The sequence below is a fragment of the Cyprinodon tularosa genome, unplaced genomic scaffold (assembly GCF_016077235.1).
Source record: "Cyprinodon tularosa strain WSP-4 unplaced genomic scaffold, ASM1607723v1 ctg165, whole genome shotgun sequence".
Lineage (NCBI taxonomy): Eukaryota > Metazoa > Chordata > Actinopteri > Cyprinodontiformes > Cyprinodontidae > Cyprinodon > Cyprinodon tularosa.
In genome coordinates, this window is record NW_024038483.1 from 812554 (window position 1) to 833051 (window position 20498).

At 34.2% G+C, this 20498-nt stretch overlaps 1 protein-coding gene and 2 long non-coding RNA genes across 3 annotated transcripts; all 3 read left to right on the forward strand.

Moving 5' to 3' along the window:
- The first annotated feature begins 547 nt into the window (after positions 1-547).
- Positions 548-1003, forward strand: LOC119780721. Its single transcript, XR_005280440.1, has 2 exons — positions 548-858; positions 964-1003. It is a non-coding gene; the product is annotated as an uncharacterized LOC119780721 (long non-coding RNA).
- Positions 1004-9258: 8255 nt separating this feature from the next.
- LOC119780718 lies at positions 9259-10940 on the forward strand. Its single transcript, XR_005280439.1, has 2 exons — positions 9259-9406; positions 9514-10940. It is a non-coding gene; the product is annotated as an uncharacterized LOC119780718 (long non-coding RNA).
- A 6614-nt stretch (positions 10941-17554) lies between these two features.
- Positions 17555-19000, forward strand: LOC119780722 (transcription factor HES-5-like). The gene is made up of 2 exons (XM_038280861.1): positions 17555-17716; positions 17831-19000. The coding sequence occupies exons 1-2, from the start codon at positions 17654-17656 to the stop codon at positions 18257-18259; spliced, it is 492 nt and encodes a 163-aa protein (XP_038136789.1). The 5' UTR covers positions 17555-17653; the 3' UTR covers positions 18260-19000.
- The last annotated feature ends 1498 nt before the right edge of the window (positions 19001-20498 follow it).

The following is a 20498-nucleotide window of genomic DNA, read 5'->3' on the forward strand; positions in this document are numbered from 1 at the left end:
ATATAGTTTAGGACAACCAATCAGGTGGCTTCCCTCCAGATGGTTCCTGGTGTCGCTCTCGCCCTGTGAGCACATCTGTTGCAAGACATGCATTGAAAGTTCCTTTGTAGAGCACTGGCCACATTTTGGAAGGAGTGGGAAACTGAGAAAGATGGTCCACTCGTTCAACAAAAATAAAACAAGATAGATTTAAAAACAGAAATAATAGAGATTTTTCAGTAAATATGAAAAGCTGATTTAAGCTATATAAAGTTATTATATATATAAATACATTTTAATTCTCAAAAGTGTTATAGAATTTACCTAGACAAGATCAACCAAAAACCAACATAAGTAACTGCTGAAAGAAGAAGAGATTATTCCAGAAATTAATGCAATCGTCTCTTTTCCCTAAACTGACAGGATATAAAAGTTTCAGTTTTTGTTTTTTCCATCCGTGTTGAAATGATGGGTGTGTGATAAATCATGCTGATCAAGAAGTCAATCGCTCTCTATAAAAAGTTACAACCTTCCCACATTCAAAGACAACCACCCCCAGTTGTGCACCTGTTCCCATTTAGATCAAGCTATTGTCCTCTAATAACACAAGCACACCCCATGTGGCAGGGCAGGCTTCTATTCACTCTATTGCTGAGCTCTGATTCGTTCAGACTGTGGGAACCTACTTCCAGACTAAGACCCACACATCGGGATGGAGATGGGGGACTATAAATAAGAGTGCTGTGTTGTATTTTACAACAAGCCAACAGAGAGCAGAATGTCTCTAGAAGAACTCTACTTCAAAGACATCCAACCATGGGACCTATAATCACTGCAGCAACGACCATCTCTTAGGAGCACCTTACTCTGAATAACAAGGTGAATACCAGATCCACCTTTCAATGCACAACTTCAAATACATTTTTGATAATAGCAACACTACTTACTGGAATGTATACTAATAACTTTGTTCTTATTTTGCAGTTCAGAAAGACTCTTGCAGAGAAGCAGCACAGAGATTAAATAAATAACACAATGGAGCAGCTCAAGACACTGCTGGGTTCAGAGTTCCTCAAAAAGCAACCAGACTTCAAGCTGGATAATTAGACATCCTGGAGATGACAGTCTGCTCCCTAAGGCGACTGCAGAAGCAGCACTAGGTGTGTCAAAGAGGTGATGCATCTTCTGATCAAAGTCAGAGTGAAGACGGTTCCAGAGAAGCTCCTGAACTAATCCAACAAGCTTCAAGTTTTTTTTTTACTCTGAAGGACTTTGGAGAGGCTGACCTCTGCTTTGAGCTCCACAGTGGCGCCAATAGACAGGAGTTGGGTCAACAGCGCCATCTGGAGGCCATGGTGGATACTTACAGATTTGATGCAAGAAAAGAAAACATTAATGAGACCACATTGGTCGGACATTGTTTAGCTGCATTGTTGGCTTTTAATGGAACTCTATAATATAATGATATTTCCTTAGGAAATTACAACAATTCATTTCATATTATTTCAAATATTAATGACCACAAAACTAGTGAATTTCAAAATTTAATTGTTCTGTTCATTCTAAAAATTATTAATTTGTTTCACACTGACTTTACCCAAAGTGCACCTATGTGCCCTTTTACATTTTTCTTTCCTATGGAAAGATCTGGCCACTCTACATTGATCTCTTATCAGATCTAAATGTATGTTACAGACCATGCTGGTCAAAGATAAATAACTGGAGTGTTTGAAATTCAAAGACTAATTTTTCTGTATATACTGAAGATTGTTGAAATGATTGAAACAATAGTCAATTTCAGAAACTTTTGATCTGTTAGATCTAGGTGTTTGTGCGCCTTTTGTCTCAAAACTGTCTTCCAGTGTGACTGTACCGAGGACAGCTGAAATATACCTTCCTGCACTTTGAATTTGTTTCCAATGGAAATATTTAATCACTGCATTTTTTTAATCTTTGATTTTTACCACATTTTGTTTAAAAAGAGATCAAGGAAGCATGATTGTGTCTGAAATGTAAACTGGTATTTTCATTTTGAAAACCTGCCCTTATCACTTTGTGATACACTTTTATAATCTATTTTAAGATCATTTTTGGCTTTGGTATTAAGCCAATATATCCATTTGAGAAATGTTTTCTCATATAATGTTCCTGTCTTTTGTGAAGACGACTGTCCTACTGCTCATTCAAGTGTCTTAGAGATTAACCCAATTTGTTGTTATGAATTGTCATTTTTTGGAACTCAACAGGGGTTTCGATTACTTTATTTAAGTTTATTTGCACAAATTCAATAAAATCTGATTGACTTGCACATAGAAGTTTCCTTTTGAATTAAACTGAGTTGCCTTCATTGACATTGTACAGAGGGAGCTGGTTCTAGTGTCTGGGTGCAGCTACTAAGACGGCCTGCTCACCTCAATGTTTATATTTAGTTGTTGAGATTTTTAAGAGGAGCTGGGACAAACAGTGTTTTGCCACATAGCCAGAAACTCAATAAATCAGAAATTTGGGCAAGAGCTTTAAAAACAAACAATAAGGTCATCCATGAGATTCTGTGATCAACACCTGCTGATTGTCCTCCTAATGGAAGCTTTCTCAAGCCACCTTTAAATCTGCTTAAGGAATATAAGATCCTAAATGTTCCAAATGTTCCTTAGCAGCTCATTTTTCTTCCCACGTTGGGAGAACACCAAACTATATGTTGGAATATAACAAGGTTTATGTGCACCTTATGTAATATACCTATAAATATGTTTCTATTCTGAGTATGAGTGAATGTGAAAGAGTCTTAATTTATTTCTTACCAACCATCATATTTTTTTTACAGTTTACAGAAACATTATAAATGTTTTTTCCCCTTTTATCAGACCAATATCTCTAAAATGTGAAGCAGTAACAAGGAGAAGGTTTCAGGTTGCTACATTTGCTTATGCATTTGAACCTATTTTTAACATGAAATAAAAGTTATAAAGTTATTAACCTGATAATTTTGCTCAGGTTTTGGTTAAACTATTATCAATAGTTGAGGAACATTACATGAGCATTATGGCTTAAAACACAAAAGCACAGTTTTCCTTCTGGTTTAGACCCACAATATAATTAATGAGTGTGAGAAAGTTTCTCAGTGAAATAACTAACACAATAGTTATCTAAAGCCCCCCCAACATTTATACAAAATAAAAAAAATTACATGCTACACATTTTTGTAAAACCCAAGAGTTTGACTAGAACTGCAAACAATTAAAAAGTCAAACACATAACCTACTTAATAATTCACTGTATCTGATTTAAGAAAATATTTCATCTGCAAATCTGTTTTGCATTCCTCCACTTGTTCCCCTGAGATCAAGTTTCTATGTCCAACAGATGGCTAATAAGCATGAGGCAGGGGAAAACTCTCTTCTCTCAGCTCTGATTGGTTAAAAGCATTAGAAACTTCAACAAGACCGAGGTCCATATTTTTAAATAAGATGTGGCACTATATCAAAGAAAGCATGAGGCCAGTAGAGATCAGTCTCCACAGACACAGCGCCTCCAATCACTGCTACATTGACACTCAGGGGGGGTCTGACTCTGATCCATAAGTTAAATATAAGATTAACTGAAATTGTACTTTTTCTCTAACATGTAATATGTTGATGAAAAGTTATGCAGGGACCAAATCACCAGCCTGCAGCAGAATAAATCTCTCCTGAGTCCAGAGGTCATGCTGTAAAGGACAGTTTACTGTCTGAGATGGCTGCAGAGGCAACAGCAGTAGCCCTCAGCATGTTGCTTTAAGAGATACTCCAGGAAATACTTCCTAGACAAAGAAAAACTGAAGACACAAACTTGGAAAAGAACACAGCATCACTTCTACAAACACAAGGCTTCCTCTCATATAGGAAGATTTTCTATCCAGCCCAGACCAGCATCAATTAAAACAAAAAGTCTAAACAGCGCCACCTGAAGGCCATAGTTGAAACCTACAGACTACTTCCAGAAGTACTCACAATACTAATTCTGAGTAATTGAAAATTGCATCAATATGTTTTATTCTAAGATAGGGATAAGTGCGGATGTTGTACAAACCAAAGCTGACAGTTTGTTATTTGGATTCCTTTTAATTCATATGGTCATTTTAACTATTATTTGTAGACAACTGATCATAGTGATCAATGATAAAATCACCCTATTTTGAGGACATTGTTCTTATTAGACCTAATACAGCTTAGCTTTAACATACTTTTTTTTTTTTTTGAGATCTACAATTGCAAGGCCTTAAACAAAAATCAACACTGTTTTGAAATCTGAGATTCAACACCTCTACAGCACAATAACTGTAGTAACAGACCAAACTGATCCACATTAAGAGGAAATACATCTTTTATTCATGTTTTTTCTGAATTTAAAGAATAAATTAAATTGATAATGTTTTCCAAAATACTTTATTTTCTGGATTAGTCAGAAAACTATCTTTAGAAATAGGAAAAAGTCAAACATTTATGGACCATCAATCTCACTGTAGGTGGTTTCTGTGAATTTCCTGTACATGCTCTTCCTGTACATACAGAATGTGAATTTATTTTCTGTGCATTGTAAAGATAGATGATATAATACTAATGATTTATGTGACTAAAATACATGTTTGATTTTATGTTAAGTGCATGTTATGAAAATTTATTTAGATATTACTTTAATAGAAAAGAATGATACACTGTGTCAACGTTCATACCTAAGAAAGACATTTTCTCTTCCGAAGTGTCAAAATGTCTGAGATTTCTCCCAGTTATGATGTGTCATCATGGTCATGTGTCATTATTGCAAGTTAATTCTGATTTATTATTAAAAAGATAAAAATAACCAGCATTTCCCTTAGAGTGTATTCTTCTTTCAAAGCACAGCCTTACAGCAGTATGGACATGCTGATTCCTCCAGAGATCATTCTTTCCACATCATCATGTGGTGGCGTTATATGACTGCTGGCTTCAACCTCAATCTGTTTGTTATTTCTATATTAAACACTGTTCATAGTTGACGTGTTCTTAAAAATAGATTGAACAGAATGGGCTGACGTCAAGGCAATGATGAGTCTGTATGATCTGACACATTTCAGAAAAGGCAAACACAAAGCAGAGCCTTTTAGCAAACAAGCTTTTCATGACTGATCAAATGAACAGGTTTTTATGACTTGCTGTTTTTAGATATTACACATCATGGTTTATGTGATCAGAGAAGACATGTTTATCTTTTACTGAAAGCAAAAAAGAAATCAGTGTGAAATAGTGAGAGATGGTGATAAAGCAGTACTATGAATTAGTTAGATTGAGCAATTAAATTGGTAATTTAGATTTCTAACCAGCATTTGTCTGTATTTACTCCTTATCAATGCAGGGTTTACTTTTCTGATCTGCTCCTGTTGTGCGTTCTAATATAGACAATAGAATACCAGCTGAAAGGATGGAGAGCAGAGCAATGCTTTTATAAACACACATGTTTGATTTTGTGGAAAATAAATAGGAGTAAAATATCACTAGATATAAAAAGCTCTGAATCACAGAAGCCATCATATCATATTTGTGTACTAATGTACGCATGAGTCGGTTACTCCATCTAACCTCTGAGGTTAACGTTGATAATGAAATTATTGTAAGATATATTGTAAAATCAAACCTTTTTTTTTTTGTTAGCCTTTGTTTTATTTATTTAAAATCCATGAATTAAACCTACACTTGAATAATTTTGGGATAATTAATACGTATCTCATATATTTCCTTCAGAGAAACGTGTTCGCAAAAATACGAAGTATAAAATCCACATAGTATGCTTCTACCAATTTGTTTTATATGTTTATTGTTCTCCTTAAATGACATACTGTATGTCAACATTTTAAAATGAGCTTTTAAAAGAAAAGTTTAAGCTGATTTTAGATTTTAGCTGAACGTTATTTCTCACACTCTATAAATGTTGTATATTGTTTGTGCTTAATATGCTGCATTGTGTTTGAAACTAATTGTCTTGCATTTATATATATGTATATGAGGCAAGCAACCCTATGGTTTCCCTCCAGATGGTTGGTGACGTAAAACGTTCTCCCTCTGCAGGAGCACATGACCAGCGACCTTGATAAAAGTCTTTCTTTGGTGCAGGAATGAGTGTGGGAAACTTAGACAGACCTTCTACTCACACCAATATCACAAAAAAGCAATCCCACCTGCTACATCTGTACTCTTCTGCATTACGTACATCATATTGAGGAGTTTTCCATTTAAAACTCCCAGTCTTGTTTCTTCTTTTCCTTTTTTTTTTATATTTTAGGGTATCTGCAACCTACTGATTTAATGAAATGCTTCTTTAATACTGCCAAAATGTAAATCTTCTAGATTCCTCGTTTGAATTTCAATAAAATCAATGCATGTTCAACTTATATTTACACATTTCTCTAAAATAATAACCTGATTAATACACAGAAATCAGAAAACGTGTTAACAGCTGAGACAGTGTTTACAATTAAACCCCACGAAAAGTTCAACTGTTCAAATGACTATTTCTTTTTTTAAACATTGTTATTTTGATGGCTTCAAGAAATATAAACACTTTGATATGTGAAGTGGAGGAATTCAAAACTATGCACAAAACAAATGTTCAAATGTCTTTCCAAACAAAGGCACACTTCCATTGATCAATCAGTGAAAGGACAGAGTGTGGGAAAGCAAAGAATCCTCACTCTCAGGGGTTTGGAGAGACAATCGGTTCTGCCCTCTGTCCTGCAGAGATGATATGGAGGAATGAGAGTAAAAAGTAAATGCTCTCTAGTAGACATAGATCACTTTAGGAATAATGTTTTAAAACAGATACAGTCTTTTAATACTTATGGATTTTGCCATAATATTAATAGTTGGGCAAAACCTTCATAATATTAAAACGAAAGTTCTTAAAAAAGTTAATAAAAAAGAAATGATGGTTTATCACCAATTATCTATACTGTAATAGCACTCCTGATATTAGTATTTTACATTTATTTCAAATATTGGAAATGGTGATGTCACCAGCTCATTGTGCGTTGGGGCACACAGTCAGTATCTGTCACAAAGCTGCCTTTAAAGGCCTTTTGTGGTGAACTGACCACATTGGTCATTCGCCAATAGACAAATGTGGGAAACAGAGAAACCTTCTGCTCATGCAAAAACAAAGGAACCAGAGCTGCTGAATCTCCATCAGACAACTTTTTAAAGAATATATAGGGATAAAATTAGATGCTAAAAGTATTATATGGTTCGTAGAGAGCTATTTTCAATAACACCACAGCAAACTATTAAAAAGGTGACCTAAAAAAATCTACACAAAACTATCTATCTATCTATCTATCTATCTATCTATCTATCTATCTATCTATCTATCTATCTATCTATCTATCTATCTATCTATCTATCTATCTATCTATCTATCTATCTATCTATCTATCTATCTATCTATCTATCTATCTATCTATCTATCTATCTATCTATCTATCTATCTATCTATCTATCTATCTATCTATCTATCTATCTATCTATCTATCTATCTATCTATCTATCTATCTATCTATCTATCTATCTATCTATCTATCTATCTATCTATCTATCTATCTATCTATCTATCTATCTATCTATCTATCTATCTATCTATCTATCTATCTATCTATCTATCTATCTATCTATCTATCTATCTATCTATCTATCTATCTATCTATCTATCTATCTATCTATCTATCTATCTATCTATCTATCTATCTATCTATCTATCTATCTATCTATCTATCTATCTATCTATCTATCTATCTATCTATCTATCTATCTATCTATCTATCTATCTATCTATCTATCTATGAATTCCATCAGATTGATCCAGTTGTGTGTCTCGGTAAAACTATCAGTTTTAAAGCATTTCCTAATTTCAAAAGAGGCATGAAAGCGTATCTAATTGGATGCATAATGAGGCACGCTTCCACTGTTCCTGTTCTGAAAGGGCAGAGTGTGGGAAACCAGAGGAAACTCAGTCTCAAAGTCGCTCAGGGACAATAGATTGAGACCTCTGACCCAAGGAGAAACAGGTCTACAGAAACATGTTGCACACTTGCTTTAAATCACTGGTTAAACCTTTACTTTTTTGTACCAACAGTAATACTTTGGTCTTGTTGCAAAAATGAAAACGTTCTCCTCAACAAAGAAAAGAGAAGTTGTATAAATACGCCAGAAAACGTTACATTGAGAAGCATGGACTGGAACTGGAAGAAGGCCACTGAACACGTTTGATCAAAACGGGTCAGAGAGGAGAGTTTCCAACCTGTCCTGCTGTCTGTTCTGAAATGTTTGTCATAAAATCATGTTATGATGTTTTAAATCACACCCGTTGGCAATGAAACGAATTAAGTGATCCAAGTCATGAGGCTGAAATCCAAATCCAGACTGTTAGACACAGAAAACTGTTCATCCGTTACGCTCCATAAGTCGCCAATGGAATAGCACAAACTGTTGCTTCATAAAACCTCTGAGGGATTTTTAGTAATACAGTTATAAAATCATATTCTGTTTTTACTATTAGAAGGCAGATTAAAGCGATAACGTAAAGTTACATTTTTACCATTATGTTAACATTTCCTGGAGCAGAATAATAATCTGAGGGATTTGGCATGTGTGGGGAAAAGATGCCCAATCTCCCATCCCTTCTACATACATCTTAAAGTTACATACTGTAAGGTAGTATGAAAGCCGTAAATATTTAAGTTCATGATAATTTTGCACAAGTTTGCATAATCCTATGTTCAATCCTTTTGGTTTTAAAATATATGCACACACACTAGTTTGAGTACCAAAGCCTTATTCCAAGTTTTATTGCAAAACGACAACAATTAGACAGATTATGAATAAATAATACTTCTTAAAATTCAAGGCTAAAATTTCTACCAACTGTCAGAATTAAAGTAGTAATGTGACAGAGTGACAAAAATGATCTTTGAAAATACAGCTGATTAAATACCAGTGCTCCATCTAGGATTTTTCTCCTACTGAGTTCTCACATGTTTAATGAGTGTACTTAGTAAGTCATAGACGTCAGCATGATCTCTGCTTTCCCACATTCATTCAGAGCTTATGGACCCCCACCGTTGCTTCTCCACCTGCTCCCCTGAGACTTAAAGGCATGAATCACTGTATGAGCACTGAGCATGTGGCAGGGCAGACTTCTATTCTCCTTTCTCCTGAGCTCTGATTGGTTCCGACTGTGGGAAACCGCTTCCAAACCAAGACCCACACATTCAAATGGAGATGCAGGACTATAAATAGGAAGGGTTGAGCTTGCAGAGATCAGAGTCTCTCTAATGAGACCTCTGCAGCACAGGGATCCAGACATGGCACTTAAAATCACTACAACCATGACCAACTCTCTGGAGCATCTGATTCTGAACCACAAGGTAAATATGATATTCAAGCAAAATTACCTCTTTTGGTTTCTGTTACCTTAGATCAGCAGTAAATAGTAAAAATACGTTTACTAATGATTTCGTTTTTGCTTCTCCAGGTCAAAACACCTCTAGTTAAAACGGTGGGGATTCAGCAGCATCAAGAAACTCAAGTCTCCTCTGTTCTTCAAAGCTGCCAGACTTGAAGCTTTTCTGAGATGACTGCAAGCATCCAGCCGTGGGCTCAGCAGCTGCTGATCAGGGCTACTGCCGATGCGTCCGGGAGGTTGGCCCTTCCTTTCAGAGCTCCAGAAAAGACTGTTAAACCCCCTTCAACAAGACGTGATCTGAGGAGAACCTGAGGAAGGTGTAGCTGTCTTTAAATTCGGACTACCACCTTCAGTAAAGAAAGGGGACCAGAAAAACAGCGCACCTTAGAGGTGTTGGAAGAGACTTACAGACTGGATTCACTCAAAGACATTTACTTTGCCATAATGGTAAATAATCATTTGACTGAATTATATTACGTTCTACGGACTTCCTTCTGATGAACAGAAGACTTATCTTTTGCATTTATTATGCATTTAATTACCTTTCCTGTGGAAAAATTAATAATAATGTATTTTTGGTAAAGAAATATGTGTACATAGAAAAAAATCTGATTGCATCTGCAATTATAGTTCCTTTGTGATTTCATTATCACTGTAGATTTCTGATCAAAATGATCAAATCTAAAATCTTCTTACTCCTTTTCTAGGGATAAGATATATCAGTTAACTTAAACTGAGTAAGTCAAAGATCTTTTTTGAGATCTGAATGATCATTAATTGTTAATGATTTTACTGAATTTGTGAAATTCAAAAGAATTTGAGGGAAAAACCTTTATTCTTCTTATTAGAACATCAGCTGTTGTTACACAACAAAAATATTTGGGATGGTTAAGGAAAATTAAAGAAGACCATATTGGTTGAAGTGAACTTGAACAAACATTTAAGATCATTTAATTTGTTCATCTGAATATCTTTTTGATTGTTTCTTAGATTTTCTGAGGAATTGTGAATATCTCCCATGACGATAAGAAAACATCTATCTCATAATAGACCATGTTGGTTTAATTCATACAGCAGACTTATTTTTTCTGTATCTACAGGAAGTTCATTAACCACTTTCTTTCTAGAAGTTATTATATTCCTTTTAATAGAAAGGAGATATATTCAATCAAAGGCTTTCTTATTGTAAAGATTCCTTTGTGAAATGTACTGAATTGTGATGCATGACTATGAACATCTGATCTGTTCTAAGGTCAGGTTTTTTATTTGCCACTTCTGTGAAGTGCAGATTTAATACCAACGATGTTTTCTATGAAAAGAAAAAAAATTTCTCGTGATGATTTAAGTCTTTTGTAAAGATGGTCGTTCCTCCACTCACTATGAGTAAAATGTCTTGGAGAGTTATCCAAGGATCGTTCTGATGTATCATCATGCATTTTGTCATACGTTTTGAATGACTTTGTTTTTATTAAAAACAAAACTGCAACAAAAACCAATCCTGTTCTGTTTGTATTTCTTCTCCTTATGTCTTTAACTTGCCATTGTTTAAATGTGATAAACCATTTTTACTGTATAATTCCTTTAGTTTTAAAATGACTAAAACCTTAATTTTGAGGGTTGAGTTTAATTCACAGCTTTAATGAAGTTATGATATACAAATTCCTTCAGTGATCCCCTTTGCCAACATGCTGGTGTTATGCTTTGTTTCACCTACATGCCATAAAGCGCTGTGTTTAACCTGTCCACACTGATGAGAATTGATTTGCATGACAAGTTCTTATTAACTAATACTTCAGAACCTAAAATTTAGCTCTTATATTTACAAAAATATCAGGAACAGTTTTTTATTAATGACCAGTTCTGCCATCCAGTTATACGTATTTTACGTTAAAAAAGGATGAAGGTCTATGATAATAAAAATGGTTGAGTTCTGAAGCTTCATTTTTTTCTAAAAACTTAAGAAAACTACTACTACTGTTTATAATTGCAATGTTCTGTGTAAATTAATAGTTTAGGATTATACTTGATATTGGTGAAGGCAGCTAATTTGAATAAAAAGATGTAAAAATAAAATTAGTAAAAGTCACCACCTATGTCAGCTTAAAAATTGTGAAAAAGTGTATAAAGTCTTATAGTTAGAATAATAAAAGAGCATGTTTCTTCAACAACAATAGCTGCCAACTTTTAATTCGGACCATTTGGTTAAAGAAACAATGTAATGTGATGGAAAACACAAAACTTTTCAATTAATTTAGTGTGCTCTCAAAACATTAAAGGAGAATATAAGGGAGACATTTTGTGGTCACACTTTAATGCCCCTTAGGGATCAATAAGGTGTTTTAAAATTTAATTTAAAAGTCAACATCTGGACTCAAGCATCATATTTGTTGTTCAGCAGCCTTCCAGAAATAAAAATTACCCAATTTGGGTAATTTTTATATTTCTATAAATAGACCTACGCAAAACTCATTAAATGCCAGTTTGAGAGTTACACCATTTCTTGTTTTAGAAATAGCCCATTACTTTATGTCTTCCCTTTGTATTTATATATTCATGTTTTTTATCTATTCCAAATCAAATGGCATCACCTAAATATATACGTACTATTGATGATAAGCATACTTTCATTGTAATTGTTTTAAGCATTATATAAAAAAATGTCAGACAACAAAGTTATCTTTTAAAACATTTAAAAAAAACAACTTTTATTTAACTCTATTTGCATTACTAATGATTTGCTTTCTCAAATTTCTAAAGAAAGGTTTCACTATATGAAATGTATTATTATTTTTGTTAATTAGAATATTTTCCTAATATGACATTAATCATTTAAGGCAAGATTTAACTGAGGCTGGAAAAGAGTCATTCATTTACTTTGTTAAAAAAGACAACAGCCAAAGCTTTTAATTAATTGATGAGCATTTGACGAACTTTGCAACAGCTGAGTGGTTTCCATGGTGATGTAGTATGTTTCCCTGGCCATAATTTCTGTGTCTATATAATACAGCTATCTACAACTTTCAACTGCAGTCATTATTTCTATTTCTAGAAGTTAGTGTGGCTGTTTACAGCTGATCAGTCAGAACTGATTTGAGGATTTTATTAGGGATTTAATGCAGTCAATCAGTTCCGCTGTTTGCCTCCAGATGGGTGGTGACGTCAGATCCCTGTTGGAGGGAACAGTCAGTATCCATAACAAAAGCTGCTGTCAAGTCTTTTTCTGCTGCTCACAGTATTTGTCACTTAAAAATAATAAAAAAAAACAGCCTGCCAATCTACAAAGAAGAGTTTATCTTTTTTAAGAAAAACAAAAAAGAAATTTGATTGCACAAATGATATTAAATTATATGATTAAATCTTTATAGTTAAGATTATCTTTATATATGATACATGATTGTTAAACAAATGCCACTGCAGCTTATAAAAGAAATGCACATTTAAGCAAAAAATACTTTGAAGCAGTTCTTTCACACGGCAATGAAATTTTACTGCAGCTTCACGTTATATAAAAGCTTAGTTTTAAGTATTTAAGAAAAAAAAAGTGTTTTCTTAATGAAAAAAACTGTGAAAATTTCTTAAAATAAGTACATTTACCCTAAATTTATGTAGGTAAACAAAACAATCTGCCAATGAAATGCACATTTTAATCCTTAAAATAAGATATTTATTTATTATGCACTTGAGGAGACTGCAGTTGTTTTTTTCTTATTGTAAACTTAAATTGTCTTGTTCTGTTGGCAAAGTTTCTCAATTACCTGCGTAACTCAAGAAAAAATCACTAAAATTCAAGCATACACATTTTTTATTTACTCACAGACGCATCTGTTTTTGGAAGTAGATATCATATATCACATACAAAACTCTACTGTTCGTTACATTTCAATCAGCTTTCGATAATTGATTCGGAATAGTGCAATTTGTAGCTCCTACCTCCTATTCCCTCACTTTTCACAGGATCAACAATATGAACTCTATCGAGGGTAGGAAAGGAGCTCTGGACCAGGGAATAATTTTTCGTCAGAAAAGCACAGAATTACAAATTTTCTATGGTTGTGCAGCTGGTTAGTTTTCAACCAAAGTTTCATTACAGTTTTGGATATGCTCTGGCGGATTGTACCACAGGTGCGCTCCTCGTACTTGAACAACTTCAATTTAAATAAGTTGAAGAATAAACTGCAAACATTGGGATCCTTATGAAGAATGCAGCAAGTTGGATATATGATTTGGAAATAGGAACGGAAATATATATATATATAAAAAAAAAAAAACTATTAACATGCATGAAAAGCACTATAGGTGTATTGGTAAATGGTTGAGGAAGCCAGTTTAAAACCTTAAGATCAGTGAAAGCTTCTGCTTCAGCAAGCAAATATGATCTCTGTGCAAAGTCAACACTTCCACAGATTCATCCTGCACCCTCCCTCTCTGCTTAAACCCCCTGAGACCCTAATTTTATCATTCTCTAACATGACCTCTAAGCACACTCCACAGATTTCTCCTTTTGTTGTATTTTTCTGGTGATCTGATTGACCAGGATGGTGGGAAGTCATCAACATCCATAAATATCCATGGTGAGATGTAGATGAGTGGATGTTTCTCAAATAAGTTAGATTTTAATTAAAGAGACAGTGGATTTTGTTATTAAAATGTTTATCACCTCTATGAGCCCACTATTTGAGAATCTTTAAAGTCTTTCTGGACAAACTGGGAAATGCTTTTTTCTTTCTTATTCTGGTTAAAATTTGGTTTTGTGGAATCTGCATTTAGCATCAGTGATTTTCTAACCCTGTGCTTTTGGGTGGTGAAAAGTTCACATTTAATTGCTACTTAACTATGGAAGAATTTTGACCTCCACTTTTTTTAGAGAATTGTTTTAAATAAGCCACATTTGATCCACAGATTTCTTTTGTAAAACCAATGGAGCTCTTTAAAATATATAAATCTGTCCTATATACGCATCTGTTTTTTGGCAGCAGTGATTTAGTACCAGTACATTAAAATGATACTCCTTTTTTCAAAGACTGTTTATTTGTCATCAAGCCTGAAGCAGGAGGGCAAAATTTTAGTTTCAATCAGCCCATCCAAGAAAAGACAACCAATATTCATGGGAAGACGTGGTATCCGGGGCCTTGCTAAAATCAAAGGCGCTGCCCTTGCAGTTAAGGAAATAAAGAGAAAGTAATCCCATTGGGTAAGAGGAGGGAAAATAAATTATATTTTCAAATCTGATCCTAAGCAGGACACAGTCTGAGACTGCAAACAAACCTCAGCACAAGAAGCAAAACATGCTAAAACATGAGCACTGATCTTGTAAAATGCCTTCTTGATTGTTTTAGCCTCAGTAAACTATAACATATCTGCTGGCCAAAGACGTCACATCAACACAGATGCTGGATGCAAAACAGGGTGGCACACTCTCCCCCTTGATGAAAGCCTCTCAGTGTGCCTAATGTGAGGAGGTTTAATGGGGCACACGTCTATTGTCCCACCAATGAAAAGACAGAGTGTGGGAAACCAGAGGAAGTTCACTCACAGAACCGCTGAGGGACAATAGAGCTGGACCTTTGCCCCAAGAGGCACAGGCAAAGCTCAGAAGCAAAATGAATGCTTCCTTCAACTGATATGATTTTGTTCTATTACTATATTATATTATATTATGCTATTTTATTTTATATTATAGTATTCTATTGTAATTATGACTATATGTTTAATTTTATCTTGTGCACTCTGTACATTTTACTTTTATATTTGGGCACATGCCTTTAAGGAGTGTGGGAAAGCTCTAGGAAAGCATATATTACTACAATTTGATTGGTCTAAACAGTCCTGCTAACTACTCTCAAAAGGGATTTGGCACGTGTCAAAAGCAGCTGCCTCATTACCCTGCCAGCAACATGTAGAGATAATGATTGACTCGCATATATTAGTATGAGTGTACTTTTAAAACATTGACGTCATTAAAGCAATGTTTATAAAACTATAGTTGTACAAATATTTCAAAAAGGTATTTTAAATACAGAAGCAGCTACTATCAGCTATGACTGCTCCTAACAGTCATTTTTAAAGTCAAGTTGTCCCTTGTTCAATTTTTGAAATGCTATTCAGTTGTAATCATGATGCATAAACACTGTTGTACAGCAGATTTCAGTTAATGCTATGATTATTGCTCGGTGGTATGAAATGTGTGCACATGGAATTGTATGAGGCTTTTCAATAAATAAACTTCTTAATTTAACTGGTTGAAAAATACTTATAGAGCTCCCCATGAATGTAAAGTTTAAATTCCTCAAGTAAACTAATGCTGCTCTTTAGCCCGGCAGTATAATTAACTAAAACTGGTAAGAAAGTTGTAAAATCGACTTTCTAGCAGTTACAGTACGCTGGTATCACTATTAAACAATAAATAAATAAAAACAGATTTTATTATGCTGGAGCAATCTTTACCTCCAGGTGTTGAATATCAAAACCTTTAGGAGAACCAATGTGAGGGGTAAGGAGACACACTCCTTTTGTTCCTTTAGTTCAAGCAGTGAAAGCACAGAGTGTGGGAAACCAGAAGAGATTCACTCACAGAGTCCCTAAAGGACAATAGATCCCAACATCTTATTGAAGAGTGTCAGAGGATAAAAGAAATATGGTGGGAGACAATTATAAACACACCTAAGTGACGAATGCAGAATATACACATTTCTTACAAATTACATAATTGGATTGATATTTCTAAAAGTTATCGCAATGATTGTCCAGCCCTTTAAACAAGTTTAGTCGGGCCAAATAAATATATGTAATCAATACAGAAACAGCCAATTTTTTTTTGTCAGTCATTGAAATATTTTGTCATTTTTTATCATGTTAATCTAAAAAAAACCTATAATTTAATTAAATGATACAGTGTTCCTGATGTGGTTATAAACAAGTATAAACTGCACATTACATTTAAATAAAGCAACGAGCCCTTGTACATTTCTCTTGACAAACAGGCACAGCTTTAGAAGCTTTAGTACTGATTAATGCTGAGTTTATCCTTACTAGTTAGTTTATAGTTTTCTTTGCGAAGTTATATTAATAAAAAGGCAAATTTGTCTAATAAGCATATTGACTAAATACACACAGATAGTTTTAAACCCTTTGTTTTTTGTTCATTAGTATCTGTTGGAAATTACAACTGAAACATTTCATTTATTTCTTACTTGACTGAAATAATAACAGCCATTAGAAAATCATTTTCAATATAGAAATTGGGGTTTAATCAAAAGTACTGAGTGTCATTATTTTCAAAGGGTACTTTAATCTTACAAATTAGCTTATTTGTTTAATTTAGTGAGACATACCTTTAACTGTATGTTGGTGACTTTAATATAGTTCTATAACAACAGTAACAACTTTGTTTGGCACACTTAGCTGAACGTGATGTGTCACCAAAGGTTCAGCTCAAGTATTTTAAAGGCAACCAGTCATGTTGTTTCCCGCCAGATTGTTGGTGACATCAGATTCTGTCCCTTTTAGAGCAAACGTCCGGCATCTGTCACCCACGGCTCTTTTCAAACTCCCTTTGTAATGCACTGACCACACCAATAAAAGACTGAGTGTGGGAAACTGGGAGAAATCTTCTGCTCACAGTCCAGCCCCAGGAATGTGAGCAGTCCTATTGATTGGTACACCTGCTCCTGATTTCTTTACTCAGATCAAAGCCAATATCTCTTGGTCATTTTAAAGTTTGATGATCTTGACATTACAATTAATCAAATGATTAACATTCTATGGAAACTACAAAAAAGCTGAAACTACCCACATATGTTGTGCAAAAGACAAAGTAACAGTTAATCAGGTTTGACCTGCAGGAGAGGAAAAGTGATCGGTAATGTAACTGATCTCAGCCTCGAGCAGCAGATGTGATCTCCATGAGAAGCCACTTGTTTCCCAGATTTATACAGAGCTCAGTGCCTCTTTCCCTCCATTTCCCACTACTTCTCCACCTGTTCCCCTGAGATCAAACTATTGTCCCTTGCTAACATGAGCACTGAGCATGTGGCAGGGCAGACTTCTATTATCTTCTGTCCTGTGCTCTGATTGGTTCAGGCTGTGGGAAACTTCTTCCAGACCAAGACCCACACATTCAGATTGTGAGGTGGGACTATAAATAGAGGGAGTGAAGCTAGGAGAGACCAGATACTCTGCACAGAGACCTCTACAACACACAAATCCAAATATGGCACCTAAAATCATTGCAGCACCAGCCAACCATCAGGAGCATCTTACTCTGAACCACAAGGTAAATATAAAATTCATTAAAGGTTTACCATTATTTGGGAGAGTTCTCAATTTTTGATACCAACAATACACAATTGAATTAGTTTAATGACCATTTTTTGTCTTATTCCTGTAGCTCAGAAAGCCTTTTGTGGAGAAATTACGCAGAGAGCGAATCAACAGCAGCATTGAGCAGCTCAAGACACTCCTGGGTCCGGAGTTCCTAAAACAGCAGCCAGACTCCAAGATGGAGAAAGCTGACATCCTGGAGATGACGGTCTGCTTCCTCAGACGACTGCAGAAACAGCAGAAACATCCAGCTGTGGACACAGGAGCTGCAGATATTGGCTACTCCAGATGTGTCCAAGAGGTGATGCACTTCCTGTCCAAAGATGAGCTGGAGACACAGTCCAAGAGTCAGCTGCTGAACCACTGCAGTAAGGTGCGGACTACCTCTGATGAGAACCTTCAAGAGGCTGATTTCTCTTCCACGAACGCCACAGTCCAGACAAGCTTTGATAAGGACAACCATCCGAATACCAGCGCCCTCTGGAGACCGTGGTAGACATGAACAGAGAGACGTTGCTACCTCAAAAAGTAAACCAGACTGATAGACTGCATTGTCTACTTTAATGTCATGTATTTCTATGAAATACTTCTTTTAAAAGTAAATAAGCCTTTGATTAAATAGGGCTTTTATTTTGCATGTGATCAAATTTCCTGTGGAAATTATAACTTAGTATTTTCTTTGAATATCTTTCAGGTTATATTGACCAACTTGTTATTGTCTCTGTTGATTTCTCTGTAATTCTATGGTTTACTATAAATTCTTTAATAATGATCATGATGGTCAAAAATGAAATTGTCCTTTTTTTTAGGACAATGTTGTTCTTTTTACATTATCCAAGTTCCATACTAACCTTTTATGTCCTTGATTGTTACATAATGTGACCTATCATCACCTTTTAAGGGCTTTATTTAACTGATTGATTTAAAAATTAATAGGCCTATCTTAAAAACAAGGAGTTAATTTTTACTGTTGCTTTTTTACTTTATTGGATTTTATGGATAATTTGATCTGTTTTAAGGTCACTCTATTTTTACTGAAGTTTATTAAGTTTTATTTGAAAATTCAGCAAATCTTTTGTCTTTTAAAAAGATGTGTCTCAGATCTTTACACTCTGTGAGTATACTGTGACTTGTTGAAATCAACAAGTTGTTGTTGTGATGCATCATCACTTCTTAATGGAGCTTTTGTACTTTCTGTCATTTGGTGCCTTTAATAAACAACTGAGCTGAAACTGAAGTTTTTTTTACTTTATTGCAAAGTTTGTCTTCATGTCCTCGTGTTTTTTTATGCAACAAAAAAATCAAAATAATATTTTATGTCAATTGAGATTTAAATTATAACTTGCTTTTTACAAATTGTAGGAGGATGACAACAAATGGTGTTTATTAGTCTATTTCTATATCTCCCTTTATAAATGAACAGGATTTATTTAATGTGAATTTTGGTACAGTATTATTTTATGTGCTGACTTAGATGTCAGTGCTTGAAGCATTTCTTTCTATAAAAGAGTTATGACAGCATATCTAATGTGTGCTTAATGAGGCACACTTCCATTGTTCTATTGTGTGGAAACCCAGAGGAAACTTAATGGGGGCCAGTTTAATTTCATTTAATTTATTTATAGAGAGAGTGCATGTTAATTGATAAACATAAAAAACACATGAATGTAAACATCCCAGATTGTGGCCAAAGACTAATTTCCATCCAGTGCCCCACAGAGAGCGGGTTATAAAACAATAAAATTGAAAAAACCTTTATACATTAAAAAGAGGGGTTACTTATACATTACATTCACACCACAACACACTTTACAATAAACTGATCTGGATCATTAACCTGAACAGAAACAAGTTAACAGAGAGATGGAGCTCTAAAAAGCCTGTTTTTGAATCTGTTCTTTAATTTTTAAGTATTTTCCAATTCTTTTCTACCAATCAGTTTTTTTATGTTTACAGACTGTTATACTTTCTTCCTAACAATATATATATTTCAGGATTATTAAAAATTGCACATCTTGAAGATTTTTGTTGGAATTGTTTTGATATTTTATTCAATACTTGTTTTTTGTTATTTGAGTTTATTGAAATATATCAATCTGAAACAAATGAAAATATTAAAGAAAAAAGTTATCAAATTCAGTTTTATGGACTTACCCACTAATCAAACAGGAGTATTCTAAAACAATAAAGCATTATTTTGTCATTTCATGAGTGCGATCGATGGGATGATTTTATTTTATAATAAAAAACTTTTTATGCAAGAAATCTAAAAAAAAAATGTTTTACTGTTAATGTTTTGAGGAAATAAGAAAAATATTTCGAAATAAGAAACCCTACAGTGTTCACGTAGTTTCAGATTGATGAGTGGATATAGTTTAATTGTCCTCACCAGCAGATGATATTTCTCTAAAGGGATTTAGCTGAAAAGTGGCCCCTCCCATCCTAAATGCGTTCCTATATCTTTTATCTAATGATGGAAATAAATATTTATTTATTAAATTATTATCTGATGTATACCCTTTTGGTAAAGCATTCAATTTTAGTATAAAAAAATTCCTATTTTTGAGACTTTCTAAACCTGAACTTTAAAGTCAGATTGAAAAGATTAGGTCAAGTTTCTACAGACTTTGACCTTTGGGCAAATCTGCTTTAGACCCAAATCAAAAATGAAACAGGAGTCTAAAATATAATCAAATGTATATAAATAATAGCTGCATCATAACAGTCCATGCAGA

Excerpts from the sequence above, each read along its gene's own strand:
- LOC119780722 (XM_038280861.1), top strand. The coding sequence starts at position 17,654 with ATGGCACCTAAAATCATTGCAGCACCAGCCAACCATCAGGAGCATCTT. Across the intron at positions 17,717-17,830 it reads ATCTTACTCTGAACCACAAG|CTCAGAAAGCCTTTTGTGGA; the intron begins GTAAATATAAAA and ends TTATTCCTGTAG.